Raw genomic sequence first — 27,999 nt, 5'->3', positions numbered from 1 at the left:
TACAAAGCTGCAACAAAACATCTACAAAAACAATTGAAGCAAAAGATCTTTTTTTTAATTCAAAGTGAATCTTGACATAATACACCATCAATTCATAATTTGACACTCACCAATAAGCGTCACCAAGAAGGAACCCGCTTTTTGTGACAAAGTACATAAGGCTTGGCCACACTGAAACTCACTGAGAACTAGAGGGGGGAAAGAAATTGACCACAAACTGAGAAGACACACATTATTACATCCAAACAATAATAATTTTCCCAGTCCTCATATTGTTATATATTGCACAGTGCAGTTGCTACATGTCAAACTAGTGTAGCATTTAAGGGAAAAGAAAATCATAAAGCCACACAAATCTACACATATTTAGAACAGTAACATTTTCAACCTTAGAAATCCTGTCTACATATTTGTGTCTTAATACAGTAAGTGCCAACTCAATTAGATTGTAGTAATACAAAATCTTAGAATTTGAATATTACAATTATTTTTCAGCCCCGTACCCAAATGATATGTTTTTTGATCATTTTGACATGTGGGGGCCCAATAAATGCAGGTCTAGGAACTGGTTTCTCAAGGCAGAATACAGCTTTTGAAACATTGATACCGATAGAGGGCCCACACATTGCCTATTGACATTTGTTAGGAGGGAATAGTTTATAAAGCCTCAAACAGATTCACCATAAAAACTTCTAATTTACCCCTTCGTGTTTGGAAATATTTGACCTGCATTATTACTTAAGGCCTATGAGCCCCATTAGCTTGTTAAATTTTAGATGTGGGACTAATGTGATCCTCTGGTGATTTTGATGATCAAACTGACACTGCAGAAAAGAAAGTCTACCCTAAGCAATCAACCTATATTGGTGGGGGATTAAGGTGTGATACGTGTGTTCATCTCATCACAGGTGCTGAGGTGACAGAAAGAAGTAAAACCTTATGAGGGAATCACTGAAATCGCACACCATGGGGTAAAAAAAAACCAAAATCAAATAAAAACATTTCATTTAAATTATAGATTTTTGTGCCATGACAAACACCATTCAGTTATAATTCTAGGCTGCACTCCAAGCTTAACGGTACATGCTCTGGTGTAAGAATCATCAACACACTAGCACATCAGACGAATACACAAAATACATTTCTTACTTAAGCAACAATGCAAAACCATTACAACGTAACACACTGAGTATATGAAAATGGGACAACTTTGGACCTAAAATTTAAGTATGATAGATGGATAAAGCATTTGGAACCCCTGACTAAAATACATGATATCTTCCTAAGATAATAGCTGCATACGAGAACTATCAACATCCCAATCACAAAACAAAACGCTGTGTAGCCATCAGAATTGCAAAGAAAAAAGCCTCAATTGCAAACAAGATGTCAAGTTCCACAAATACATTCACGGTGTGAGAATAAAGCTTTGCATTTGTGTATATTCAGGCCGTAGATGTTTCAGTACTGCACGGTATTCTTGGTGAGCACAATGAAACTCCCTGACTTGTACTTTCTTAGGATTATGTTTAAAAAAAAAAAAAGAGAGAGAAAAGGTGAGGTGATTCAGAAATCACCTCAATCTAACATTTACACAACTTTGGGGTTTGATGATGTGAAAATAGGAGCTGATCCCTGTAAAAAGGAACTTGTCCACAAATTTTCAACTGCTTTGATATTGATGCAAGACGTTGTCCGTCAGCCACTTGTTTGAAGAAAGGCACTAGTTGTACAGTACGAAGAGTTGCAAATACAGTCCAATGACAAAAACAAAAGCCATGTGACCAGAAGAAAATCTTGAAAAACAATAATACATCAATGACAGACCAATTACAGAATCCAAGATTGAACCCAGCCTATGTTTGAAATACTGATGCTAAATGCACATCCATAAACACACACAAACAAAGCAAGAGTAAAAAAAAAAAAATATAATAAATCTAACTTCCATTACAGCAGTTTACAATCAGTTTAAAACAACAAAGCCAATATACAGAGGCACTAGCATATAGGAATAGCATTCAATATACTCTGATCGAAATAAAACCAACTTCTATTGTATCTATTGTCATCAAAACTACAATACGAAAGAGAGAATTCAGGCTAGAATGAGATTATTCCTCTAAATTCACAGCTACGAAGTGGCAGATGATCAGTACATAGCAGCTTATTTTCTATACATTCCAAATATAATTTGCCAAAAGAGAGCTCAGAAAAATAAAACCTCAACCTTATATTTAAAATAGAGATCTCACAATATATTCCATGGTTGATAACTGCAACAGTATGCTGGAGGTGAAAAGAGAAATAGTATCGACAATGCTTCAGAAATGATTTGTGAACAGTCTTTGGTGCCGATTGAAGTAAAATACCAGCTGATATGACAACAGGTAAAGACACAGCTCTACTACCACTAGAAATCAAAAACACACACACACACACACACAAAAGGCTACGCATTCACCCTGAAGGAATGTATCAAAACTGACAACAGGCTTCAATACATGGAAAAATTGTTTGTCTAAAACAGATATTTGAAACAATTACAATACACCTTAAACACTCGATAGCCCAGCAAGGATACTGTAGGTTGTTAGGTTATTTCCAACACTGAGAAGCATTTGAAAGTAAAAACCTAAAACTGATTTTTAATCTATTCCACTCCCAAAATCTAAATCATAAAATGCATTCATGTAAGTCTAATCTAAATGCTAAATAATAAAAACACAGCAACCCAGAGACTATCTAGATTGTATTGCAGTTACAGTAAACAGTGACAATACTGTTATGAATTAAGTACTATAGTGAATAGAAATAGATTATCAAAGTATCAAATAACTCTTTATGTACAGAAAAAACTCATTCAGTCAAAGCCCTAAATGTGCAGCCTCTAGCTAAAGTAAATCCTTACTCTTGAGTTAGAAAGCAAACTGAAGTCAAACATATACCAATAATGATAATAATAATAATAATAAAACCAAAACCATTATCATTATATTTATTCAATAAGTCCATTGTATTCAGAGTTCGAAAGTTAAGTGCTGCAGGCCCATTTAAATTTACAATCTATAAGCTCCTGAAGTAACATCATAGATTTGGGTTTTAAGGCACTGGGAGACGGCAGCACCAAAGTCTGCCTGAAACAGAAACAGGAGCGTTCCATTCTGGTTATTAAAAACCAGGATGGCTTTTAAAAGAACAAAACACACATCTGTCCATCTAGCATGTGCCACAGGGCAACAAAGATAAAGGGAAGGGGAGGCTGAGCGGTATGACGGCAACACTAACAAATTATTTCCAGCTTCTAATTAGATCATATTCTCTGAACACTACTCAAACAATGAATGACAGGATGAAATGTGCAAAGGACACATTCTTAAGTAAAATTTCCTTATCATCATCATTTGTGAAGTCATTCATTGTTGTGATGCTTTCTTCTAAAGCTTTGCAATTTGTTTCACTGTTTCCTCCAATGACTGAGATGATTTCACAGGTCTTTTAGAATTTAAGATCCTCTGTCAATCCAACAAAATCACTGACATTTGTCATGAACACTCAGATTACAAAGACTTGAGTTTGTTGTCCTCCAAATAGGAGAAAACATTATCTTCAGCACTGTTTTTCATTCTTAATCTTCCATGATAAAGTGTTAATTGTTAGCCTCTTAAACCAAATCTCATTTTCCTCATCACAAGTATCCCTTTTGTGCTCTGCTGCAAGCTTTGCCCGACCAGGTCGCAGCCTTAGGTAACTTTCTGTTGTCTTTCCTCTCCAGATGGTATTGCTGTGGCCCCATCCTGCTCCTCAGATATAAGAGAACTGGGGGTGGTGGCTTAGTTTTGTGGGGCTCAGGGGGAAGCCTGTGTAGGTGACCGGGGAGGCCATGTAAGGGTGAGGAGGGGGTGGTGGAGGTGGGAATGGCGGCTTGAACTGATGGGGGTGGTGGGTGTAGCCATGCTGGTGGTGTGGGTGGATAGTGGGTGAAGGGAGAAGTCTGTGTGGGTGGGGAGCATGGTGCCCAGGGTGGTGGGGATGGGTGCCAATGCCCAGCGTCATCTGGTGAACTATAGCGCCTCCTTGGGGGTGAGAAAGACCGTAGGTAGGTGGGAGGAGAGGAGCAGGCCGAGAGGGCAAGATGGGGTGGGGGTGGTGGACGGTGGTGAGGGGGCCGCTGGGAGGGTATGACAGCAGGGTGTGTGGGGGCAGGCCCTGGGTGTGTGCATGAGGTGCTGATGAAGTGTGTGTGGGGCTGTGCGGTAGGTGCGTGTGAACAGTAGGAAGGATGTATGCATGTGGTCGCAGTGGCCCATAGTTGCCGTTCCACTCTTTGTTGCTGTGGTTTGAGCCGTAAGGCTGCACCTGAGAAAGAGAAACAAAATGACATTCTGTTATAGAGACAGGAATAATTGATAAATACATTAGTTTTTAAAAATAGAGTCAATCTTTATATATAAAGTTTACAAATTCCACAGCCACGCCCACAACATGACTCAAATCACTTGAAACTAATCTGAATGCAGGGACTGACAGGAGACCAAAGTCTGTTTCACATATGAACTCTGGACAATGATAGGAGCATTCAGCCTCGGACATAGTCTGGAATGGCGTTTCAGTCATGCAAGACATCCTTAAATGTGAAAATCTGCTTTATTTCAATGCGTGATCAGCGCACACAAGGAGGCACAACATGATAGAAAAAATTTATTTGTTTACAGCACATCAGAGCTGTGGATCTAATAAAAAAGGTTCTATCACTCCACGAAAACAGCAGTTGATTGATAGAAATGTGATCAACACACCCACAGTCTCGCATTTAATCCTCCTGATGATTAGGGACAGAGCTCAGGCACATAAAATGGACATTGCACTAGGGGGCTCTAAGGTTTAAAGTCGGTATAATCAGACAATTGTTTTCGCACTTACACCCCTTCCTGACAAAGTCGGGATAATGTCAGAATTCCAGTGCATGTCTAAAAGGGGCTCAAAATACTGTTTACTGATAGGACAGCTTTAAAATTCTCCATGTAAGGCCGTTTTCTACAATGTTCCAATTGTGATTTGAGGAACATAAACCAGACAATAGTAACATGTTTTATGTACAAAAAACTGTGTTACAATTGCTTAGAAACTAAGTATAAGAAAATCTTTGTGGGAGTGCCCTATAGCCAAATGGCTTGGGGATGCCAATGTAGCTCCAGTGTCCCGGGTTTAAGCCCAGCTGGGAACCTTTGCTGCTTTGCTTTGTCTTGCAAATCTTTGACATTTTTGCTCCTACCACATGATTGTTTTTTGAAATGTTCCACAGGTTTCCACTTCAATGCCCACACCTCATAACGAATGCTGATTTGTAAACTCCTTGCAAATACCCATTTTATGCCACAAAGCAAATCAAAAGTATTAAAAAAAGAAAAAGAAAATAAAACCTTAAGGCCGGTTGCAAAAGGCTCCGCTTCTGGATTGTGCCCTTTATACTGAATAGGGAAAAAATAAATAAATAAATAAAAAATAAAATAAAGGAACTGAACTGACCTGCCCAAATCGCAGAGGGTGTTGCTGCTGCTGCTGCCTGGACAGGAGGGGGGCGGATTGAAGGAGAGGGGCGGAGGAGGGAGTGCTCTGTTGTCCCACAAGACTGCAGCGTCCTTTGGACCTGGACTGGGACCAGGACTCTGAGACTGTAACAGAAATAAGCAAAGAACAATGAAAGTGTGTCACAGAAGGAGAAATACACTGCCAAACTAGATGGTAGGATTAGACTCAGCGTCCTGCAAAAAATAATGAAGCAGAACAACAAATACCAAGATTTTGAACAACAAACAGGCATGCAAGAGAAAACAGAAATATATAGACAAAAGCTTGTTTCAGTTAGAAAATAATTTCTAAGTTTGCATCAAAAAATGTGTGTTACTCCCCAAGACTGAACAGCTGACTACTAAAATAATTTAATCTTACTCAGGAATACTTTACTTTTTAGTCCTTTTGGCTTATGCCGTGAGTTCATTGTTGCCACACCGAATCATTTGATGCAATCCTTCCCAATTTCTACTGAGCTTGGGATCGGCACTGCAAGGCTAGGGATGGGGGTGGGCTTTTGGGGGTTCAGTCTTGCCCAGGGACTGTGGTCACGAAAAGCGGGGTGTGAACCTCCAACCCTATGGTCTTACTCAGGAATTAAGGTTACATAAACAAACTATTAAAGAATTAAAGTTTAATAATAAACAAGTTAAATTGTTTAAACCGTAAAGTATTTTTGAAATTTCCTAAAGGTACATCTGTATTAATAAGGGCAAATGATGACAGATTGTTAGGTAGATAAACTACTGGAATATAATGTATAAATAACGAGGAGAACCACAGACTGTGTGAACAAACTAGCTTTACCAGGCCGATAAAGGTTTGATAATGAGGCAGTGATAAAAATACAGCAGTGCATGATGTGTCTGGCCCTAGTTTGTCCCAAACATTTGAGCACACTACCAATTATAAAATAAATTACATTTGAAACTATTAATACCGGAATTCAAAGATGCTAAATTGTTCTAGTAAATGCTGATAAGACATTCACTGCTAAGCAACAAACTGGATGGACAAAATATATATCTTAACTATGTAAAACTAACATCTTACTGAGACACAGCAGCATCTGTATCAAATATGTAAAGCCAACTAAACAAAAACAGTAAAGAACTACTGGCAAGGCTCAGTGCTTGAAGTTTTCAATGATTTTTGAACATTAGATATAGAAGAAAAAACACCAAACTTTCAAAGAAAGTTGACTTGTTACTGCTAAACTATACAGCACCTGGGTTACAGTTCGTGTAGAAGAAGTAAGCTTTATAGCACAACTGTGACACCAGTCACCCAAGAAACATATTATTAAATTTGCCCTGCATTACATCACACAGGGAGTTGGTGGAAGTGTCATTTAATGTACTGCTGAGACTATCAAAAACAATCTGGAAAGTCCAGAAAAAGTTTAACTGTGTCCAACTTTATTTCCAAATGATGTCTAATCACTTTCACAATGGTCCCCGCTGCAAGAATAAAATTCCCATCTCAAATGAATGAGAAGGGTTGTGTTGTCCCCTCACAGGACAAATGTCTATGTAAATCCAGCCTTAGTGGTGTAGAGAAATTCTAATTTAACATTTTCTGGCCACAGATTAACTTATTTCTGCCACTTTGTGACTTGTGTCTCACATGTATAAACAGGTACACTAAACACAAAACCATAAAACTACACATGGTTGTGAAAAAGAAAGTGAAGCTTGTTGGCATTCAGAAAAGGCACCCTAGTAGCAAGTTTATCCTTTGATCTATATCAGTTTCAAATTAACTACAACATTCGTAAACATTAACACATGGACAATAGTAAGTGAAACTGATATCAGATCAGTGTTTTAGGACACTTTTGCTCTATAGTAAGAACCAGCAGAGAAAACATCGGCTCTGCCCAAACACCAAATGAAATGCATCCATTTTCGCTCCTTCGGCTAAGAAGCAATAGAGTTGTGTTTGCTATCAGGAAAAGTAACTACTCAATTGAGAGCATCAAATCATTTTCCTTGCACAACATCCAAATTTAAAACACTAGCTTTTATAGCTAGTTCACTGAAGCTTACACTAGAAGCTGATAAATGATGCACATTTAAACATATTTAAAAGATGCTCCCTTTAACTTAACTGGGTAACAGTTGGGGAATAAAAACACTGTCTCTGCATTTGTCTAAACACTGACAACATTGAAGACTCTCCTTGAGTCTAAAAGAGGATTCACAGACAATGTTTGCATTGTCTGCCATGGATGCATCTCTGAGGTATTACAGATGGCAGAATATTCTGCCCTCTGCCAGTTTCTCCTGATCACCTGTTAAAGCCTCTATGACCCACTAGGGGGTGGTAAGCCCCTACCGATTCCATATGACCTGCAAAGAAGATACCACCAGAGCACAAGTGACAGACTACATTACAGGTTGCAAAACATTTTTGGAAAAAACAATAGGGAGAAACTACAGTACACAAAGATCATTTTTATTAAGGCAAAATAGATAATAAACTAAACATTAATATGCTATACAATATATGAAACATTAATAAGCATCAGAATTTACACGTGCAAATATTTCTTGGCTAAAACTGACCTGTTCTCTGGGCACGCTCCTCTGTTCCCTGAGTGTTGTTTTGCACTCTCATTGGTGGAACCACCATAGTCCTGATGCCACGGGGACTCCTGCCCTGCACTGCAGGGGAAGGCTGTGGAGCTACCATGCCAGCCAAAGGTGGGCGGCTGTTGTGGTTACTAAGAAATCGGTAGGGGCTGCTGCCATGGGGGGAGGCTGAGGTGTCAGAAGTAGGGGAGCCCTCCACCGTGTCACAACCACTCTCGTGGCTGTCATCTTCAGACATGCTGAATATGACAGGATAAAAAACCAAAACATAAATCTACCGTAATTCGATTGCTTTTCTCTTGGTTATTTGTTATATATGGACACATTAAGAAAAATGACTACCTGTTAGGTCTCTTGCATGGTGAAACAGAGGGGCTGGACTGCAGTGAGTTTGAGGCATATGAGGTGGTGCTAAGGCTGCTGTCCGGGCTGCTTAGGGAACACACCCTTTCCATGGACAGGCTAGTGTTTCTGCATGCCTCACACACACACTCCTCTTTACACCTAAGGACAGAAAATTAACTTTTTGCTTAAAGCTGCTGGATACAAAGACTACAGTTGCAGAAAACTATTCTCTTTTGTACTCAGCAACACAGTTAGAGCTTCCCTCTATGATCTTCAACAGGATAAGTCTCAGTAATCGACAATGGCTGTTGCCACTCACTCGCTTAGCTGGCACCTCTGAGGGTCTTCACTGTCCCTCTCATCTTCTCCATCAGTCAGTTCACTGCGAATGCTGATGACACTGGTAGCGGGGCTTGGTGTGTCACCCATCAGGACTGCCACATCTCGCTGCTGTTGAATAGCCCGGTCCAGCTGGCTGTTACCTTTTGGCACCACCTCTTTGAAGCAGCTCAATTCCTCTCCATCTGTGTTTTGAACTTCCAGTTGCCTGGTCTCTACAGGAGGCACCTCCCTCTGAGGCTGCTTTCTTCCTGCCATTGCCTGTCCAACAGCATCAGCCATCTTCGGGGTCTGACATACTGATAGGTGGATGTTGCTGGGATGGGACAGGTTCCTTTAATGATGAAGTTGATATATTACAAATAAACCTTATAAGTTAAAGATGCTAAAGTAATTTTAGTTCTGTCATCCAACATCCAAATCAAGCATCACCCCTTGCATCTGTGGAGTTTCAGTGTTTGAATGAGGTTCTTAGGTTTAATAATCGCAAAATGTCCCCTATTGGTGAAACTGCATCAAGTATGCTAAGGCTGCTTAGTGGGCCTAGTTGACATGACCTAAATTGTTTTTAACTGATCATTAATGATGATATGGACATTGTCTATAGCGCCCCCAGAGGCCAAACGGTTATTAGAAGAATAAAGAAAATGCATAGTAAAGACACACACACTATACATCTAATAAAACACACAGTAGTTTAACTTGACAGAAATCAAGGATTCTCACCTGTTGTGACCGTGTTTGTTCCGTATATTGGCTTGCTGGGGCCACACAACATGAGCTATACCAATGTTGACTGGCTGATGGGCAGAGAGTGCTGACATCTGACTTAACAGATGAGACTGTTGAATCAGTGAACTGTAGTGGCTGCTGTGGGGATGCACTTTCCTGTAAAAAATACAAAATTAAAGTCAGAGAGAGAAACTTCTCTAGCAACAGCAAAAAACCTCAAATTATAACAATGTTAAAATAACATCAAAACACTTATGTGTTGTGAGACGCTTCTTGCACATTAAACAAAACTCTTGTTAGGAATGTGGATAATTTGAGTCTTGCTGTGTTAACCATTTTTTAGTTAATATGACATTTTCAGTAATTGCATTACAACAGAAAGCAACAGTATTCACACTGAATGCAACAATAGCATGACCAGTGGAAATCTTAAAACTGGAGAATTTGACTTGACGACTCGAAGCTTGAGAACCCACCCCCAATCGCTGATTCTCTGAGGGCCAGTTGTGGTGTCACTGGTTAGGGTGGATGGGGGTGGTGGAGGTGGGTGGGAAGGGGGAGGACCCACAGGAGTCATCTGCTGCCAGGCTGCTGGGACGAGGAGTTGCTGCCCTCTGCTAGACCAGGCCTGCAACAGGGGTGGAGAATATAAATAAGGAATGTTTACGGTGTACAAAGGTCAACTTACAGCACACAATATTAACTTTAATAGGACTCAGTCACTGACTCTAAAACCTTTCCACTTCTTGAAGTTTTTGTTGATCTGTGAAAAACATTATGAAAGAAAAAGGAATTTAATATTCTATTGCTAAACATGTCTAAAGGAGCAATGTTAGAAATCCTACCTGAGCTATAACACCAGGCCTCACTGGTAGGGGCTGTATGGGAGGGGCCTGTGTTACCATGGGGACAGAATACCCTGCTGGTTGATTAAGGTTACCTTTAAAAAGAATTAAAAAAAACATTTCATTGATGCAGGTGACTACATTTAATAGCACATTGATGAAGACTTTATAGTTAGTGCCTAACAGTAAGTGAACACTCAAGAGATTGAATGTTGTCTTCCAAAACATTTTTATAAGACATTTGAAACACAAAATGTGTATCACCTAATTTTATAGGCCACTCTTTATAAACAGGGTGCAGGCTACATACCTTGCATGGTGGGAGGACAAAAAAGAAGGGCAGGTGGGAATGAATCACCGCATCCAAAGTGACCATTCCCAGTTGTCAGCGCTATCCCAGGATGCAACACTGAAGAAGCAGACTGGGTTATGGCCTGCATGAGAAAATAGTACAAGGAAAAGTGACAGAAAAGAACGGAATGTAAGAAAAATAGATGGGGTAGCAGGCAGAAAAGAGAATGAAGAAGATAATTTTTTTAAAAAGCCCAAATTTAGAAAAATGACAGACAAAGGAGTCACTCATCTGCTCTTCATGCCTCTGCTTGTACTTCTAAGCATATTGACTGGGTGACATGTGACAAATATTCTAAAAAGGATATATTATAGCAACTTCTCAACCAAAGAGGGCAAGATTTAGTCAAAATTACAGAAACGTGGCAAAGGAGCATTGGGTGTTAATTTATATTTCTTGACCTTAAAAAAAAAAAAAAAAAAAGGGGGGGGAGGTACAGTGGCAGAATTTTTAACTAACTCATAGGCATAATGCAGTCCCTGGCCCCTTACCTTAATCCTAACCATCCGAACTAAATTCCAAATCTAACCTAAACCCAATTCTGACCTTATAACAAAGCTTTAACCCTCAAAAAGGCCTTCAAATTTATTTGGACTGGGAAAATGTCCTAATCTTGCCAAAAAGGTCCTAACTTGGTTAGGAAAGAACCTCTTTTGGTTTTAACTAACACAAATGTATTTTAAAAAATACATGTGTGCGCACACATACACAAAAAACCTGACCTGTGTGTGGACTTGTATGTTGCTGTAGCCCGGTTGGAGTCCAGAGGAGGCAGTGGGAGCTACGGGGGGTCTTGAGAAATGAATGGTGTTCTGGTTAAGAGCATCAAAAACTGCATTGTTGTGCTGGGTATGGCACATGTCCATAATGCGGAAGGATGACTGCACACTGAAAAAAGATCAGAGGAGTTGCAGTTACATTATGTTTGAATGTTGAATGAATTTATTATTAATGCACTCTCTTATACACTGTTTGCTACTACAACAATAACAACAAAAAACAAAACAAAGCCAGAAGAAAGTGTAGGCCAGCAGTTCTTTTCAGTATCACTCTTACTGGTTGCTGTGTGGGTATTCCAGCAGATGAGTCATAGTGAGGAAGGGGTGATTGAGGACTCTGGACGGAACAATCCTGTCCTCAGCATCAATCAGTAGCATGCTCTTCAGCAGAGACACAAACTCCTTCCTGTCTGCCTTCTCTGCTTGCATGTCACTGTTATCAGGACATAACACCAAATTCACCTGATGGACGGATGCAGTGAAGAACACAGAATACACTGCATATTAGAACCAAATATGGCAACATTTTTTGTTAAATCTAAAGCTGACAACAACTCTGAAGACTAGCCAAGACTGAATAAGACTATAGTTTGTAATAGTCCGGACACACCTGATGATGGAGTAAACTGTCACTTAATCACTGGTAGGGAATGACAATCAGTACTGATATAGACGAAACCCCAAAATTGCGCAAGAACAGAAAATTCTCATGTGTTCTTGTGCAATACAAATATGGTGGAAACTTTGACTTTGAACATAATAATTTGAGGGTAAAACCAAAACAAATTTAAGGCGGCATCATTATGTAAGTAAAGGTGAGGACAATTAAACTATAGAACCTACAGAGGGAAATAAAGGTAAAATTATTTTATAAAACAATGCTAAGTGCTGGTAAAGCTGTAGTTACTGTTGGTCTTCTTCAGTTTTGACTTTGGTTACCGTTAATTTAAATCATTAATTACAACTGTTAATGTTTTTAAAACTAATTGTGAGAATGACTGGAAAAGACTGCGTCTTAAGACTAAAGAATATAATCTTTACAAAGTACATACAATGATTTTCTCTACTGACTGTAAGCACCAAATGGGCCAGAATGGCACTGACAAGGACCTACTAGGTGACCAATTGGACAATTTGAACAGATAAGCTAGTGAATGTTTTAGTTTTTCGATTTCTCTTAAGATCAGATTGTGAAGTAAATCTTCATGATTATGTGCCTAAACTTCACAAAAAATGTTGGTCATCTCTAACATCTAACTTTTGTTTTGCATTGTTTAAATTTTATAGTAATACATTGAAAAATTATATCTGTAGGCCTAAACAAGAACTGTCCTCTTGTTGAACTTACATGTGCTATGTCATCCAGACAGCTGAAGATGTACTTTCTGGCCTCTTTGGATTTAAGGCCCGTTTCTTTCTCATGCTCTTCTGTTGTCTGAAGGAAGAATACAGTATTAGGCTGATGTTATGTAGATGTTTGTATAAACATGTTTTTGCATGTGTATCTTGGATGTCAAATTTAAATCATAAGTTAAATGTCTAAGTATAAGATAAAAACAATTGGGCAGTGGTGGAAAACTATGGGTATTTGTGCAAATTTGTGTAGTCAAAATGCTGGGCAATTGTCTTTAACTGGGAAGTACAAGTAAAATATTGTATTTAGAGTCAGCTTAGAACATAATCTGCACAGTCCTCCATTTGTTTGAGCTTTCCTCAGGGTATGGAGGCTTTGTCCTGTTTTGAAAGGCTTGCACAGCTGTTTCCGATTGGCAATGCATTGCTACTTCATACTTTTTTATCAATGCAAAGGCATGCACCACAGTAACTAATGAATGCTCTGACAGGAGCATGTGTGCTTTGTGTTTTCAGGTCCACTGCATGTTTGCATGTTATGTGGGTGTTTTGTGTTATTTGTGTGAAGGTACTTTTAATCTCCAGGAGGCATAGGGAGAGTTGGACTCTTTAGAGAAGAAACGAGAAGTCTTGGTCCCCTTGTTGAGCAGATGCTCAGAAGGCAGGCCCTGAGTCTGAGAGATGTACCGGATCTAAGAAGAAAAAGAGAGAAGACAGGCAACAGAGAGAGTGAGAGAGAAGAAATTAAAAACTGTGGGTTTGCAAGGTAAATCAACTTGAATGTGATTTTACTAATTTTAGTAGTTACTGAAAATGCACTTTTAATTTAGTGGTTACACCTTTGAACTTTCCATTAGTAGCTTGTTAGTGTTGCGGCTCTTTTACAGTAGATATTACTGGATCACAGACGTGGGTTTTTTAGATTAGTCTTTTTAGATTTCAGTTTTTGTAAGCAGACCATTTACAGATAAGACAAAAGGCTTATGTTGGTTAACACCTTCATACAACTATATATACCATTTTGAAAAACAACACTAAGCAGCAACATGACCTCCGACATGTAAAATGTAAAATGTTACACTCTGTAACATGGATTTTGTCCAACAGCTTTATATCCCTTGATATTTAATACAGCATGTTGGATCATGAACATTTGTCAGCAAAGTTTTACCCCATTAAAAAAAACAAGGCTCTGCAATGAAGATTTAGTTTAAGGTGAGAAGCTTTTAAACCTTGTGTTACATAAGAAAATGCCTTTACTCAGAGAGGCACTCAGCACGTGTAAAAATTATGCTTTAACAACACAAATCTCCTCAAAGCCTCATGTCTGCAATTTCCTTTTTTTATATTAAAGTGAGAGATTGAAATATAAGTCCTAATTTCACACCAACAAAAATTAACTGAGAATGCAAAAATGAAAGTAATGACAAACATCCATTAAAAAGGATGGGTGTAACTGGTATTTAAGGTAACTGCAACAATGAACTCACGAAATGTTCAAATACACAGCGACATAAAAATAGGATTTAGCACAGTAAACAGTGCACCAGCATTGGTTTATCTTTACTAATGTGCACACCATTATAAAAGGAAAGGTTTTAATGCAGTATTTCTCTGCAGTTATCTAGCATAAATCAGCTAACCTATGTACATCCTTGCTCACGATGAAAGTATCTGCATATGATGTACTGCGTAACATATCATTGACTCTTGCACATGATGACACTAGTCAGTCTCGATGGAAATTGGCCTCAACAGCAAAGAAGCTGTTAAAATACACACATATATACACACACAACACACATATGGTCAACTTTTTCAGTTTCCACAATCATTCACTGGTCATTTTAATCATTTAAGATCGCTGTAGACAATTTAAACCAATGCCAATTTTAGGCACAGGTTGAGTCCAAGTAACTCAATAAAATTAGCCAAACTAATGGAGACTGAGGTTGAGGCTAACTACCTTAGTAGAATATATTCATCAGACAGTGACTAAAGCAAATCTAACACCAAGCAGCTTTAAAAAAAAAAAAAAAACTTTTATTCAAGTGAGATAGCTGCTTTGGGATTAATGCAGTTTGTGTCCCTCTCTCTATCAAGGTAAAGCTACATCATAGCATGGCTTCTACAGGACCCCACATATGAGGAACATTGTGGTTTCACATGTAGCTTCAAAACTCAACAGAACATTGATGATCAATAATAATTTAACAGGGAGGAGAGCCATGTTCAATCTTCTGTCACACAACTCAGAAATACACACATTAAAATCTACTTTACAAAAACGTTTTTTGTTAAATGATGATGAAGCAGTAACATGCAAACTCAATGTTTTAAACAAACGTTCCACACATAAATGTCATAAAATTATACAACCTGTTTACTGCAAAGTTAAACTAATTCCCTTACCATAAACAACTAATTTCCAGAGATCGATAAATCTGTTGTTTCCCTTTTTCTTATTTTGGTAATGTTTTTTCCCTTTTTTGTTCAGTGAAAGGTCTAACTGACATTTTTTAATCAGCATATAATATACATAAAATATATTCCTGGAATATCTGTAAAGTTCCGAAACATGTGCTGACTTTACCAAGAATTCACTCAACTATGCCTGCCCTGTCTTGAGTACCCCAGTCAATATTAGGATCCTGCAAAAATTACATGACCACTAAAAGTTCCTCCAGTTTTGCCTGTGTTATTTGTGTATAAGCACATGCGTATAGCCACGTCATGACCAGAACAAACACACTGACTAGCCAGAGGGAACTGGACTGAGAACCTGCTGATGGTGCACTGGACACTCACTTGGTTTGTGTGTGGGTGTGTGTGTGTGTGCGCGCACATCTACCATCAGGCTTATGTTTATAAATACATTTTGCTGTGTAGAGTGGAACTGCAGTGGGCCTTGGCATAGCACCACATGCTTTCGGGTGCTCCATGTGCACACGCGAGTGTGAGAAACTGTGTGTCCTGGCTCAGTACTACAACAAAGCTATCACTGATCAGCGAAGCTCTAGGAGCCACCAGCTCTGACTAATGATTTTTCAAAATGTAGCTGCTGCTGAAAGCACAAGTGAGAAAAACCAAAAACATTTTGGACATTATGGACATTTTGCAAGAAAGGCAGAATAGCGGAGCTTTGAAGAACTTTTTAAAATCCCAATAAAAGTTTAAATTATAATTTTCTCCCAACTTAAGACCCCCCTTTTGTTTTTTTTAATTTCTTAATGTACACAGTGAAAACACAATTGTCTTGATTCTAACCGCTTAGTGTTGTCTATAGTGAACCACAGGGTAATCCTGTTTTGGTCTGTGAATGTAGTGTGGGCCTTTTCCCATGCCCCCTCTCCCTTGCTGGGGGACTCTGTTTAGAGTCCAAGTTGTGTAGTTTAGACTGCACAACCCTGTGGGAAGGTAATCACATACTGCCAATAGCAATTTCCTGAGTCACCCAGTCCAGATTAGTATTACATGGAATTCGTGCTGGATTTGTTGGAGCAACAGAGAGATCAGGGAGCAAATAAACAATAAACAAATAAAGGTTTAACTATATAATGAGTGCACTGTGGAAGTTTGGCTAATGGGAAAGCAAAGACCTAAGAATTCTAAATATTCAATCTCTATTTTTGAAAAATGTTATTTCTGTTTATTATTTTTCTCTTTTATTCTTTTCCCTGCTGAGGGGGATCGTAAGGTATCTTTAGGGTCTCTCCTGTTCTGCCTTGAAGTGAGAATGAGAATATATGAGAGAGAGAGAGAGAGAGAGAGAGAGAGAGAGAGAGAGAGAGAGAGAGAGAGAGAGAGAGAGAGAGAGAGAGAGAGAGAGAGAGAGAGAGAGAGAGAGAGAGAGAGAGAGAGAGAGAGAGAGACAGAGAGAGAGGGAGAGACAGAGAGAGAGAGACAGAGACACCAATGTTACCTGATCATACTCCAGTGCTCCAGGGTAAAGGGGCCATCCCAAGAAGAGCTCGGCTATCACACAGCCAAGTGACCACATGTCTATGGCCTCACAAAATGGCAGTCCCAAAATAATTTCTGGAGCCCTATAAAAAGAAGAAAGGCAGAAAAGGTTACATCTTGGAGTTGGTCATCATGTATATTACAGAAATCACAGAGTTACAGCTTGCAGACATATTTATAATTTCAGTTTTATGTTCAATGGATTGTGCACAAAAAGCGAAGGTAAAGGAAAAATCTGTCTGTGGGTAGTGTAAACCCGGTCAACCATTTAAAAAGGTCATTATTGGGAGTGAGTTACCTTCAGGTGTCTGAGTTACCTCCCAAAGTCCAAAAGCTTTAGGTGACTCAAAATTTAAATGGGACTGATAATCTTGCAAATGTAGTGTGAAGGGGTTTAGAAAACAATGCAGTTTTGGACCTTAACACAGCAGCTGAGCAACAGTGCTGCAAATAGTAACCACTGCTGTGACGGCCACAGGGGAAATTACTGTTGCCAAGCAACAACTGGACACCATAATTTGAACACCAAAGACCATAATTTAACAGGGTGATAAATAGGTATTTTACTCAGGTTTATGTGTGTGTGTATTGCTGTGAATGAATGTGGATTGCATGCTGACACACAACATGAAGCCTATGTTTAAATTGCAAGGCTACACAAAATTTACAGGGGACTGGTTGAATTATTAGTTGTGCTCACAACGTTGCAAAATCCTGAAGGGACTAATATATTAAGTAACATTGAAGAAGTGAATGTACAGTTTCACTGTCTTGTACTGTTTTCGGTCAAGTGGATAAACACTGCAACAGAGAAATGTTTTCTTGTGGCTGACTGATTTAGCTAGCTCCTGATATTTGAGGCTATTACTAATGCTGAACTTCAAGAAGTTAGGCTCATTAACACAGGCCAAGAGCTGAGTGCAAGACATCTGAGAACACTGCTGCAGCTCTGGTGCTAATATTCAGGACAAGCTGTACTTCAATTACACATGCTACAACATCATATACATCAAAACAAAAGTGTACCATATAAGTGACACCCTCTGCTCTACACACAATCACCAGCAAAAACTTTTAATTTCTTGGACAAAAAGTTGGCACGATAATATTGTGTTTTCAGCAGCAAAGACACTCCAACAGACATTATTAAAAACCTCTCTTTCTCACGGTGAAGAGGAAATAAATTAAAATGTATACATTGTTGTTGATGACTGAAACTGGCCCGATTTCAAGGTTTCAATAACAAAGCACTGGCCTACGTAACTCTTAATTCTTCCAATATTATGTGGGAAAAACAGAATAAATAAAATGAGTACTACTAAATGTGTCCACAAGAAAAAGTAAAAAAAAAAGAAAAAAAATATATTAAATACATGTATAAAAAAAATAAAAAATGAAGCAAATTCCATCATGGCTGCAAAGACAATTCACCAGCCTTTAATAAAAAAACAAAGGTTATGTGAAAGAAAAGCTTATGAGAAAGCAGAAGAAGAGAGATGCAGAAGGGGATGGATAACTGCTTCTTCATGTTAAACTGTGGCTCTGGAGAACATCGATTTCGTTTTTAGCACAGTGACAACTACTGTTTCTTCTGTCCACCAACAAGATTTTAAGGATAGGGTGGATAGATGGGCACAGATAAATGTGCATGGGCATGCACACAACACACAAACCAGGAAGGTCAGTTGCATTTTAAAAAAGCAAAAACATGAATCTGAACAATCAATTGTGAAAATTCATAAGTAAAAAAAGAGCATGCAGTATAAACTGAAGCATTAGGAACATAAGTCTGTACTTTTATTTTTTACGAATATCACTTGTCAACAGAAATATAAACATATAGAGAAAATACTTATGAACATTCCTTTTTAATTTATAACAATAGATATGACATTATACTACGGGCAAAAAGTGAGGGGTCTGAATGCTTTCTGGACCATTTGTAAATCGACAAACACTTCTAATTATTTTTCAATGGCTCCCAAAACTCCCCAGCAGTATAAAACTGCTGTTGTCGCAGAGTTGCTCCCCCCCACCTCACCCCCAAAAAGTGTTAGCCCGTCATCCAAACATATCTCAACATGTGGAGGCTTTTAGGGCACGAAGGCCCTGGACTACTTGTAAGGATAAACTTAGAACTGGAGTTTCTTTTTCCTTTCAAATACAGCTTGGCAAAGACACACATCTGAATATCTACATCAGATAGCTGAACAAATATGTAACATATATATTGCAGCAATGCCACCACATGCAAGTGTAAAAAAAAAAACCAAACATCTATGACTAAAGAATCACACCAAATTTAAAAAAGTACCTAAACCTTTAAGCCCGCTAAGACGATAGCTACTTTATCTTCCACCTGATCTTCTAAGCTGAATTATTCACAAGACTCAGTTCTCCATTTTCATTGTGGGAGGCGGTTTTACGTCACCAATCCCCCAGAACAGCCATCTCAACAGTACCTGCTGTGTCACGCTTCCATGGCAACAACACATTGAAGCATGACAAGCACTGAATAGCTTCTGCTAAAGACTTCTATCTTCAGGAGTCATGCTTATAATATTAACAGTTTAAGTTAATTTTACCACCTCACAGTATTTTAATTTAAGCACACAATCTATCCACTTGACTAAGTAAGATCAGCAAAGGGTTGGATGGTTTCAAGTGAATAAAAACCACCCATGGCTTGAGCTTTGATTCAATTTGCCTTGCTTTAATCACAAATTGTCTACTTAGGGCCAACTGTAAATTCAACATTGGTAGATGGGGCAAACAAAATAAACTGCACACTTTCAATAAAAATAACAAGGAATACATCTTTATATACTTAAAAATGCAATTCATGGGTATAACATATCAATTACAGCTTTTACAACTATTTTTTTTTACAAATACTTAATGTATTTTTAAAATATCTGTGAAATTTAATTGAACAAATGAATGACTCCAATTGGTTGGATTTCTAATCTAATGGTACAACAACCTAATGAATAATGCACACTCTTCACTGCCGCTGAAACTACCTAACGATGGCTTTCAGGACATGAAAAGAACAAGCAGTTCTATGGTGATTTGTAAACTGAAGTCTGATCCTGAATGTGAAGGGGGAAGAACACGTTGTTGCACAACTGAGACTTCAACAGGATGTTTCAGAACTTTAGGATTGTGTCTAAGGTTTATGTTTTTTTAAATCAAGCTACCTTAGCTTTAGCACAGATGTTACTTAGTTGAAGTAATACTTTAACTAAGTAACAGAAAGAAACAATGTTCATAATTGAGCTTGTTTTAAAAGTTAATTGAGTAGTTTGTATTTGATGCACACTGCTAAAGACCTGCCTTGCTTCTTACTTTACACGTAACGTAAACTCTGGATTTAAGTATGCTTTGTATGTCCTCAGCGTGGTGCTAGGGAGCACTGAGCTTATCCTTGCATACCTAATTTCACAGTTGGGTGTGGCGCCACAAAGAGCACAGTTTCAACAGTCTTCGCTCTCAAGGCACTGCCTTCACCTTAAACCACCCCAAAGCTAATTCTTCTTTTTTCCACAATAACTTTAAAAACAGAACATAATTGAAACAGGAGGATTACGTAATCTAAACACCACCCTACATTTACTGGACAGGGTTCCACTTGTGCCAACAACACCCTTGTGAGTCAGAGATAATGGCAAATGTGCAAAACATTTTATCTTCTGCAAAGGGCAACCTTAAATCTGTGTAGTGTATTTAAAAACGCATCTCTGCTGAGACATAACAGTAACAACTAAACAATATATGCATTAAAAGGTGATTTATTTTTGTCTTTTCTTCTGATCCCGTGAGTTCAGGGTCGCCACAGTGGATCATTTGTCCACATGTGGATTTGGCTCAGTTTTTACACCGGATGCCCTTCCTGATGAAACCCTCCACAATTTCTACCGGGCTTGGGACCGGCACTGCACGGCTCGGGATGTGGGTGGGCTGTTGGGGGTTTAGTGTCTTGCTCAGAGACACTTCAGCATGTGCTCTGGAGGAGACGTGTGCGAATCTCCGACCCTATGGTCAGTAGGTGGCCACTTTACCAACTGCTGTCATCCCTTAAAAATAATTTTATTATATTGCTGATGAAAAATTCCGTTCAACTTGGGAGTGATAAACTCCCGCATGTATAACACAAACATGAATTTATAATTCATTTAACATTCTGATCACAGATTATACATTTGTACGTGGTAAGACTACGTTAATGCCATATTTCTGGAATCACCACCAGGGAAAACCTAAACAAAGACAACAACCCTTCTCCTAACCAGTGTGGCATTTCTTAACAGCTTCACTATGGTAACAATACAATACAGTGCAACCATTATGTAAAATGAGCACTGGTAATGAGGAGACTACACTCTGCAAATCACACTCCTGATAACCTGCTGTACAAACAAATTGTGGTCACATCATATGAACATAGATACTACCAAAACAAGGTCAGAGACAGGCCTACCAACACACTTTACAAAGTAAATTACAATATCACGCAGTGGAAGGGAGATAGAATGGAAGGCAAATACAGAGAAAAGACAGATGAATGTAACGCCTTCTGTAAACCAAAAGTTTCTGTGCAAGTACAAAAATTGATTAAATATAAGCAAATGGCAGTGGTCCAGTGCTGCTGTCCATAGGTTATATTTCAAAAGCTTTGAGGCTAATATGGCTCAATCAACACACCAATTTTCTATCCTGAGAGAAGTCCTTTGATAGATCTGAACAGAGTTATTGTGAAGCATGTTAGCATACACTGTGCAACCTACTTGAAGTATTCCACTTTGGCAGCTGTTAGATGGACAGGGGTACACATATGAACACACCCAGACTCACACACACAGGAATGTCTGAATGTTTTTTCCTGGATCTAAATGTGGGTTTTTACATACCACATTCTTCCCTGGCCTTCTGTGTCCTGAATGACCTCCCAGAAATTCAATTGCAGCCCTTTTTAAATGTACTATGATCTCAGAGTTGCCACGCTGCTCAGACAAAACACACACAAGCACACATGAACACTCATACACACATAACCAGGTCAAGTGCAGAGCAAAGCCTTCATATTATGTAACAGCTAGAGCTCCATACTTCTCATCTCTAGAGGTGGGGGGTTGGGTCTTAAAGTAACTTTACATAAAGTTGCATCTGGGTTTAACACTGGTATTTTGGTGCTCTCAGGTTTTTATAACATTTTAATCTAAAGGAATTTGCTTGGGGACAGATATCACACATTTATGTGTAGATAACTGAGAAAGTGTTATTCGTTACAGTTCAATGACATAAACACACGGTAAAATTGTGGCTGTGTGCAAACATACCCATATCAACAGTATTTGCAACAGATTCCACAATGTTTAAAGAGCTTGCAATAGTTTACCTGAGCCGACCAACCTGCTGAAACCTGCTAGTGGAAGTTAAAGAAAACTGTCAGGTTCCTGTACTTTGATTAATTAAAGGGAAATACTAGGTCTTGGACAAAAGACTGGACTTCATTAAATGTGTCATCTCCACTAACTTTCACATGCCAACAAGACAATTTACAGAACATTTGAAACAAGAAACCTGTTTTTTTGCACTACAATGTCTCGAAGTTCATAATCCTGGCTGCATTTAATAAGTAGATTCTTCTTCCCAACCTAGTCTCTAAGAGAAATGCCAAATATTTCATGACGCTGTTCCTCACATAAATGTCTCAGTTCCTCTGCACGTTATGCAACAGCAGCAAAGTTTAGGGTGTGCCATGCTTAACAGCAACATACATGCATGTGTGTTGGTGCAACATGTTCTTTTGAGTATTTTATTTTCTCTCATAAAACTGAAAACTTTTCAAAATGTGTTGTTTGCTCTGTGTCAGTGGTGTAATGCAAATTGGGAATTATACTAAAGAGCTAAAATACCCACCCAATCAACTAAACAAAATGGTAATTCTTACACAGTAACAACAAATGTACAAGATTTTAAACATGAGCTTTAGATCAAAATGTAACTCTTTAGATATCAAGTAGAATACTCTAATAGGCAATTCTTCATTATTAAAACAGCATATGGATAGCAAGACTAGAATAAGCGCTGACAAAGCAACTGTGATCAGGAAAACCTGATTTTCTTGATAACAGCAAATTATTTGTGCGTGATTTTTAAGGTGTTTTGATTGGTAGAAGAGGATATTCCAAAAACATTTTAGACATTTCAGTTAACCCTCACACACTGGCAGTGCTTTCAAGGTCAATAAGATGCCTATATAATGATGCAAAATTAGGTCAGATTTTTAACTAAATAAAGTGAAAGTGAAAGACAGATTATAAAGAGATTATAATGAAGGTGAAAGTCATCACCTGTAGTATCTGGACTGCAGGTAAGTGGAGCAGACAGCCTTGGAGATATGGCTGGCAGAGCCAAAGTCAATGACCTTGACTCTGTAGGGCTGTCTGGAGGGGTCCACCAGCATTATGTTCTCTGGCTTCAGGTCAGCATGGATCAAACCCAGAGACTTTAGCTTCTTTAAGGCAGTTGCCACCTGCAAAGAATGATGATCAATAAATACAGAATATGAGCACAAAGTGGTTGTGCCCCATAAAAGTAACCATAGTTATCAACCTATTCTTTAAGTCTTAAGATGCCCACAACATTTAACTTATAGCATGCCCTAGCTCATATTTTTATCCTAAATAAAGCTGTGTTTGGTGTGTATGTGTTATACATTATAATAACTGTGACCAAATTTACTATACCTGCAGCAGAATAGGCCTGATGATTTTCAGTGGCAGTGGACTGAACTTATTCTGTTTAAGGAAGTCATAGAGATTTTGCTCTAGCATCTCAAACACCAGGCAGGTGTGGCTGCGGTGCTGAAAGCACTCAAGAGCTCGCACCACATTGTGCTCATCAGCATTCTCACTGCTCAAACGGGCCAGAATCTCCACCTGCAAATTTTTACACAACTCTAGTTCAGTTCAGACCATCAAGTAGAAAACAACAGAAGAAAACTTCAGCTACTAGAGATGTTGAGTCCTAAAAAGTAAGCGTGAATCTATTATTTTAAAATAACAGCAGCAGTATAGCCGGTAATGCACAATTTCAAATAAAACGCAAACAATAATACACCTGCTCTAATAACATCACAAAAACACATTAATACTCACCTCAATCTGTCCCTGACGTGCATAGGATGGATGGTTCTTTAGTATTTTTATAGCCACCACTTCATTTGTTCCCCTCTTCCAGCACTTCACCACCTGACCAAAGGTACCACGACCCAGAAACTCCAAGACCTCGTAGCTGTTCTTCAAAGAAGAAAGAACCTCATGCTGAACTAATTGATAGTCACCATCTCCTGATCCAGTTCTGGTCACTGTAGCTCCTGCCATTGCCTCAGTACTACCGTTAGGCCTAATTTCAGGACCATTTAGCCCAATTCCCACGCCAGTCACTCCATTAACCCTTTTGTGGTGATTAGGCAGCGTCCCTCCACCCCCCACCCTGACAGTGTCTGTATTGTTCCCGGTGCTGGTTTGCAACATGGTCACAAGGGGAGGAACTGAAGATACATCAGATACCTCCTCCACAATCTGCATGGTTCCAATGTTCTCCTGTGGTTGTTCTTTACTTTCAACTGCCTTCTGTTCACATCGCTGAGTGGCACCTGTGTCTAGAAGGTTTACGCATCTACCTCTCGCTTGCACTCTTCTGTTTCTGCCCTCTTCCTCCTCTACTGTTATACAGGCCCCCCTCAGTATCCCAGAGTCCAAGCCTCCTCTTGATGGAGTTCCACCACCTTCCTTTTGAGGTCTCACTTCCTGTGGGACTTTGCACTGGTAAAGTGACACCTGATTGTGGATCCCTGCTGGAACCTCTCCCTGGAGCTCCCACCTCCCCTCTCTCTGTACTCCAGCCCCCTGCAATGCCCACTGCTCCCTTTCTTCAAGCTGGACTGCCCTAAGCAGTCGTCCTGAATCAGCAATAGCTGAAGATGGGATAACGTTGTTTGGATAGGCAATACCGTAATTCACTCCGATCACATAGGTCTTAAGTGGCGGTCGGCGCTGAAAGGCTCTGCTGGTGTTCTTACTGTGGTGGGCGTGTTGTGTGTCTCTGCTTGTACCACTGTTGCTGGTTCCTAAGGCACTTGTTTGAGCTGAGTGCAGTTGTGATGGGTAGAACGAGACTAGTGAGGCCATACCTAATAACATAAAATAAAACACCAGTCACATGAATGATTCAGTAAGATTAGACCAAAGCTAACACAATCAAATTGTATATACTATATACCAACATGTAAATACTGGAATGAGACAAATTCACTTAAAAACTTCCACTGATCACAATTTGGTCCACAAAGAAATAAATTGGTTAAAATCAAAACAGAACTTGTGACAATGGTTTTACTGGGCAAGACTGCAGTCTAAATAAAGCAGTCATAAAACAGATGCCAAAACAAATATGTCACCATGCCCTTACTAGAAAAAGAACTGGCCTAATGTAATGGGAGATGGGGAAAGCCCATAGCATCGCTGGCCTGTCCCTTAATGCTACACTCATGGGTCTGTTTCATACAAAGTACAACCACAGTGCAAACAGTAGCATAATGAGTGGTCTTCCAAGTCTATAATATTCTATAGATGTATACATTACCCTACAACAAATGTTGATAGATCTCATTGACAAATAAATAATTATTTTCAGGAAGCTACTGGATTTTGGTTTTATGTCATCAAGTCCAAGCAATAGACTCAATTTTGCTTCAAAGCCCCTTTTTGAGCACACTACTAGATTTCTACTGTTTATGGCCTGTGCAAAGTTTATCTCATATATTGCAGTGACTATAAACCAAGCAAAACAATGTAATTCAATGTAGTTTTCCACTGCCTGGAAATTAAATACTAATGGATTAGTCTGTTAATATACCATTTTCCAATTCAAATCTATTAAAATAGTTTTTGAGGACATTCCTTATATTTTGTAGCAAGTCATGACACTGCTATAACTGCTGCAAATCAGGCAGAAGCCAAAACTGTCAGCCACACTTCCTGAATATTTCCAAACAGAGGCATAGATTGTGCTTGACTGTGTTCACTCTAAGACTCAGGAGATTCCAGTTTTAAAGCTACATCACACAAACACACTTTTTAAAATTGGTCATCTTAATTACATAGTTTTGTTCAAGCAGAAAGGCTTGCTGAGAGCCAGTGGCCTTCCTAACTACTAAAGCTTTGACACACAGGCTCAGACAAGCCCACGGGTGTGCCTCAACCTCAACCTTACAATACAACACACTTCACCTCTGGTACTGGTTGGGATGGCAATTTTTAACAGCCACACTTGTGACAGAGATTAACAGCCATTGTCATGACCAAACTTTTCTTTTAAACTGTGAAAACTCTGGTTGTGTATATGGACTGCACAGTAGCTACAACATTATTACTCAAAGCGAGGATTAATTACTACTGACCTAACTAGCAAATACAGTTCACAGCTCTGCTTGTGACAAACTTTAGACAGTGAATTGGAGGCTGTAGACAGCCCTTTGTGCAGTGCCTGTCCAAGACCGGTAGAAATTGGGGAGGGTTGCGTCAGGAAGGGCATCTGGTGTAAAAACTATGCCAAATCAACATGCGGACAATGATCCGCTGTGGTGACCCTGAACTCAGGGGATAAGCCGAAAGGACAAAAATGAATAAATAAATATAAAGTCCTGTGCAGCCAATTGGTTATTCAAGAAAAATTAATTTTCTCAGCAAATGTGTTGTCAAAAAGCAATTTCTTTTAAGCACAGCAACACTGACAAATATCAATCGTAATATGATGCAACTTAATGTCAAGAAAGTTAAAGAACTACCACCATATGGCAGGTGTGGTGTAAACATTTCACCCAGAATGTTTGCCGAGGCAGCATACCTATAAGTCTTTAGAGGCACTTGCACATAACTTACACAGCTGTGATGCCTCCTGCTCTATCCTTTCATTGCCAAACTAGGTAGCCTGATATCTCACAGGGTGACAAGATCCAAGCCTGAAATGGAGAGCCATGATACCTAGAAGTGTGTGCGTGTGTGTGATTGTGCGGGTGTGTTTCACAGTTGTAAAAGAAAACCAGCTGTACACGCAATTTATCACCGATCACTCTTGAAGACAGTGAACATATGGGAGGGGTGGTGGGTGTTGGTGTGTATTTATATGTGCGTGGTTGGGGGAAGGGCAACACCAGCCTAGACACCTGTTGAAACTTATGTTGTACGTGACAGACAGTTAACAATGGGTGTGTTATGATATAGCCTTATTTAACCTACCAAAATTTAGATATAATCATACTATCGGACAATTTACAAACATTTTACATAATCTATGTCCTCAGTTTTCCAAAGAAATACTGTCTTACAAAATACTTGGCTAGGTAGCTAAAGTTACCTAAACTTAAATACAAGCAAGTGGAAGCTTTTTAATAAGTCATTCAGTTGATCATAATTGACCAATCCATGTAAATAACTCCCGCTGTTAACAGTTATCTGGGAACAAACTGAAGTTAGCTAGCTTTATAGTTAGCAAACTGGCTAGCTATAAGCGAAGTCATTTTAACGTTAGAATTAAGAGCAAGACAAACACAAGTGTAACACAAAAAATGTATTTAACAGTCAATTTGATCAGGTATGTCCAAATACCTTCAGTAAGACCAGAAAATCCCATCTCTCAGAGCGTCAAAGAACAGGCTAGCAACGAGGACAACAGTCAAATCCTGCAACGGTGCTGCTGTTGCTTTTGCTGCCATCTTGTTCAACGACGAGGAGGAACCGAGCGACTTTTCACACATTTGAAGCTCCAAATAACGCAAACAAGTAGCTGTTACGAAAGTCAGTCATGTCCCATGGTCTCGACGGCCGTCTCAGCTTTGCTCAAATGCTGGTCTTGTGTCCGCTTAAGAAGAGGAATCCGCGTTTCCAAACTTCTGCATGTTATTACGCCTCGCTCCCGCCAGAGACAGTTAGCTGATAGCGCTTAGCTGTTGCTGCTGGTTCAGTGGCTTGTTGCTCCTCCGCCTGACAGGAATGTTGAAGGGGGGGGGAGGGAGAGAGAGAGAGAGAGAGAGAGAGAGAGAGAGAGAGAGAGAG

The 27,999-nt window shown here is 39.2% G+C and overlaps 1 protein-coding gene across 2 annotated transcripts; it reads right to left on the bottom strand.

Annotated features, from left to right (window-relative positions):
• Positions 1–33: 33 nt before the first annotated feature.
• On the bottom strand, positions 34–27,924 carry LOC137125962 (homeodomain-interacting protein kinase 3-like). Of its 2 annotated transcripts, XM_067502259.1 has the most exons (19): positions 27,553–27,924; positions 24,040–25,076; positions 23,629–23,820; positions 23,233–23,414; positions 16,836–16,959; positions 13,486–13,605; positions 12,909–12,995; positions 11,838–12,022; positions 11,504–11,669; positions 10,740–10,863; positions 10,430–10,524; positions 10,312–10,347; positions 10,061–10,212; positions 9,579–9,740; positions 8,833–9,186; positions 8,511–8,672; positions 8,142–8,407; positions 5,530–5,675; positions 34–4,359 (listed from the first exon to the last, which is right to left on the bottom strand). In XM_067502259.1, exons 1-19 carry the CDS (start codon positions 27,575–27,577, stop codon positions 3,805–3,807), a joined length of 4,170 nt encoding a protein of 1,389 aa, XP_067358360.1. In that variant the 5' UTR covers positions 27,578–27,924; the 3' UTR covers positions 34–3,804. The 2 variants fall into 2 exon arrangements, with proteins under 2 accessions (XP_067358360.1, XP_067358361.1); XM_067502260.1 differs by lacking the exon at positions 10,312–10,347.
• Positions 27,925–27,999: the final 75 nt, after the last annotated feature.

Source organism: Channa argus, chromosome 4 (genome assembly GCF_033026475.1).
Source record: "Channa argus isolate prfri chromosome 4, Channa argus male v1.0, whole genome shotgun sequence".
In the NCBI taxonomy this organism is placed as follows: Eukaryota; Metazoa; Chordata; class Actinopteri; order Anabantiformes; family Channidae; genus Channa; species Channa argus.
This window is presented reverse-complemented; position numbering and strand designations above follow the sequence as displayed.

Coding starts and splice junctions, on each gene's coding strand:
- LOC137125962 (XM_067502259.1), bottom strand. CDS start 27,577: ATGGGATTTTCTGGTCTTACTGAAG. Junction 25,077..27,552: donor ATTTTCTGGTCTTACTGAAG/GTATTTGGACAT, acceptor TTATGTTATTAG/GTATGGCCTCACTAGTCTCG. Junction 23,821..24,039: donor CACGTCAGGGACAGATTGAG/GTGAGTATTAAT, acceptor AAAAATTTGCAG/GTGGAGATTCTGGCCCGTTT.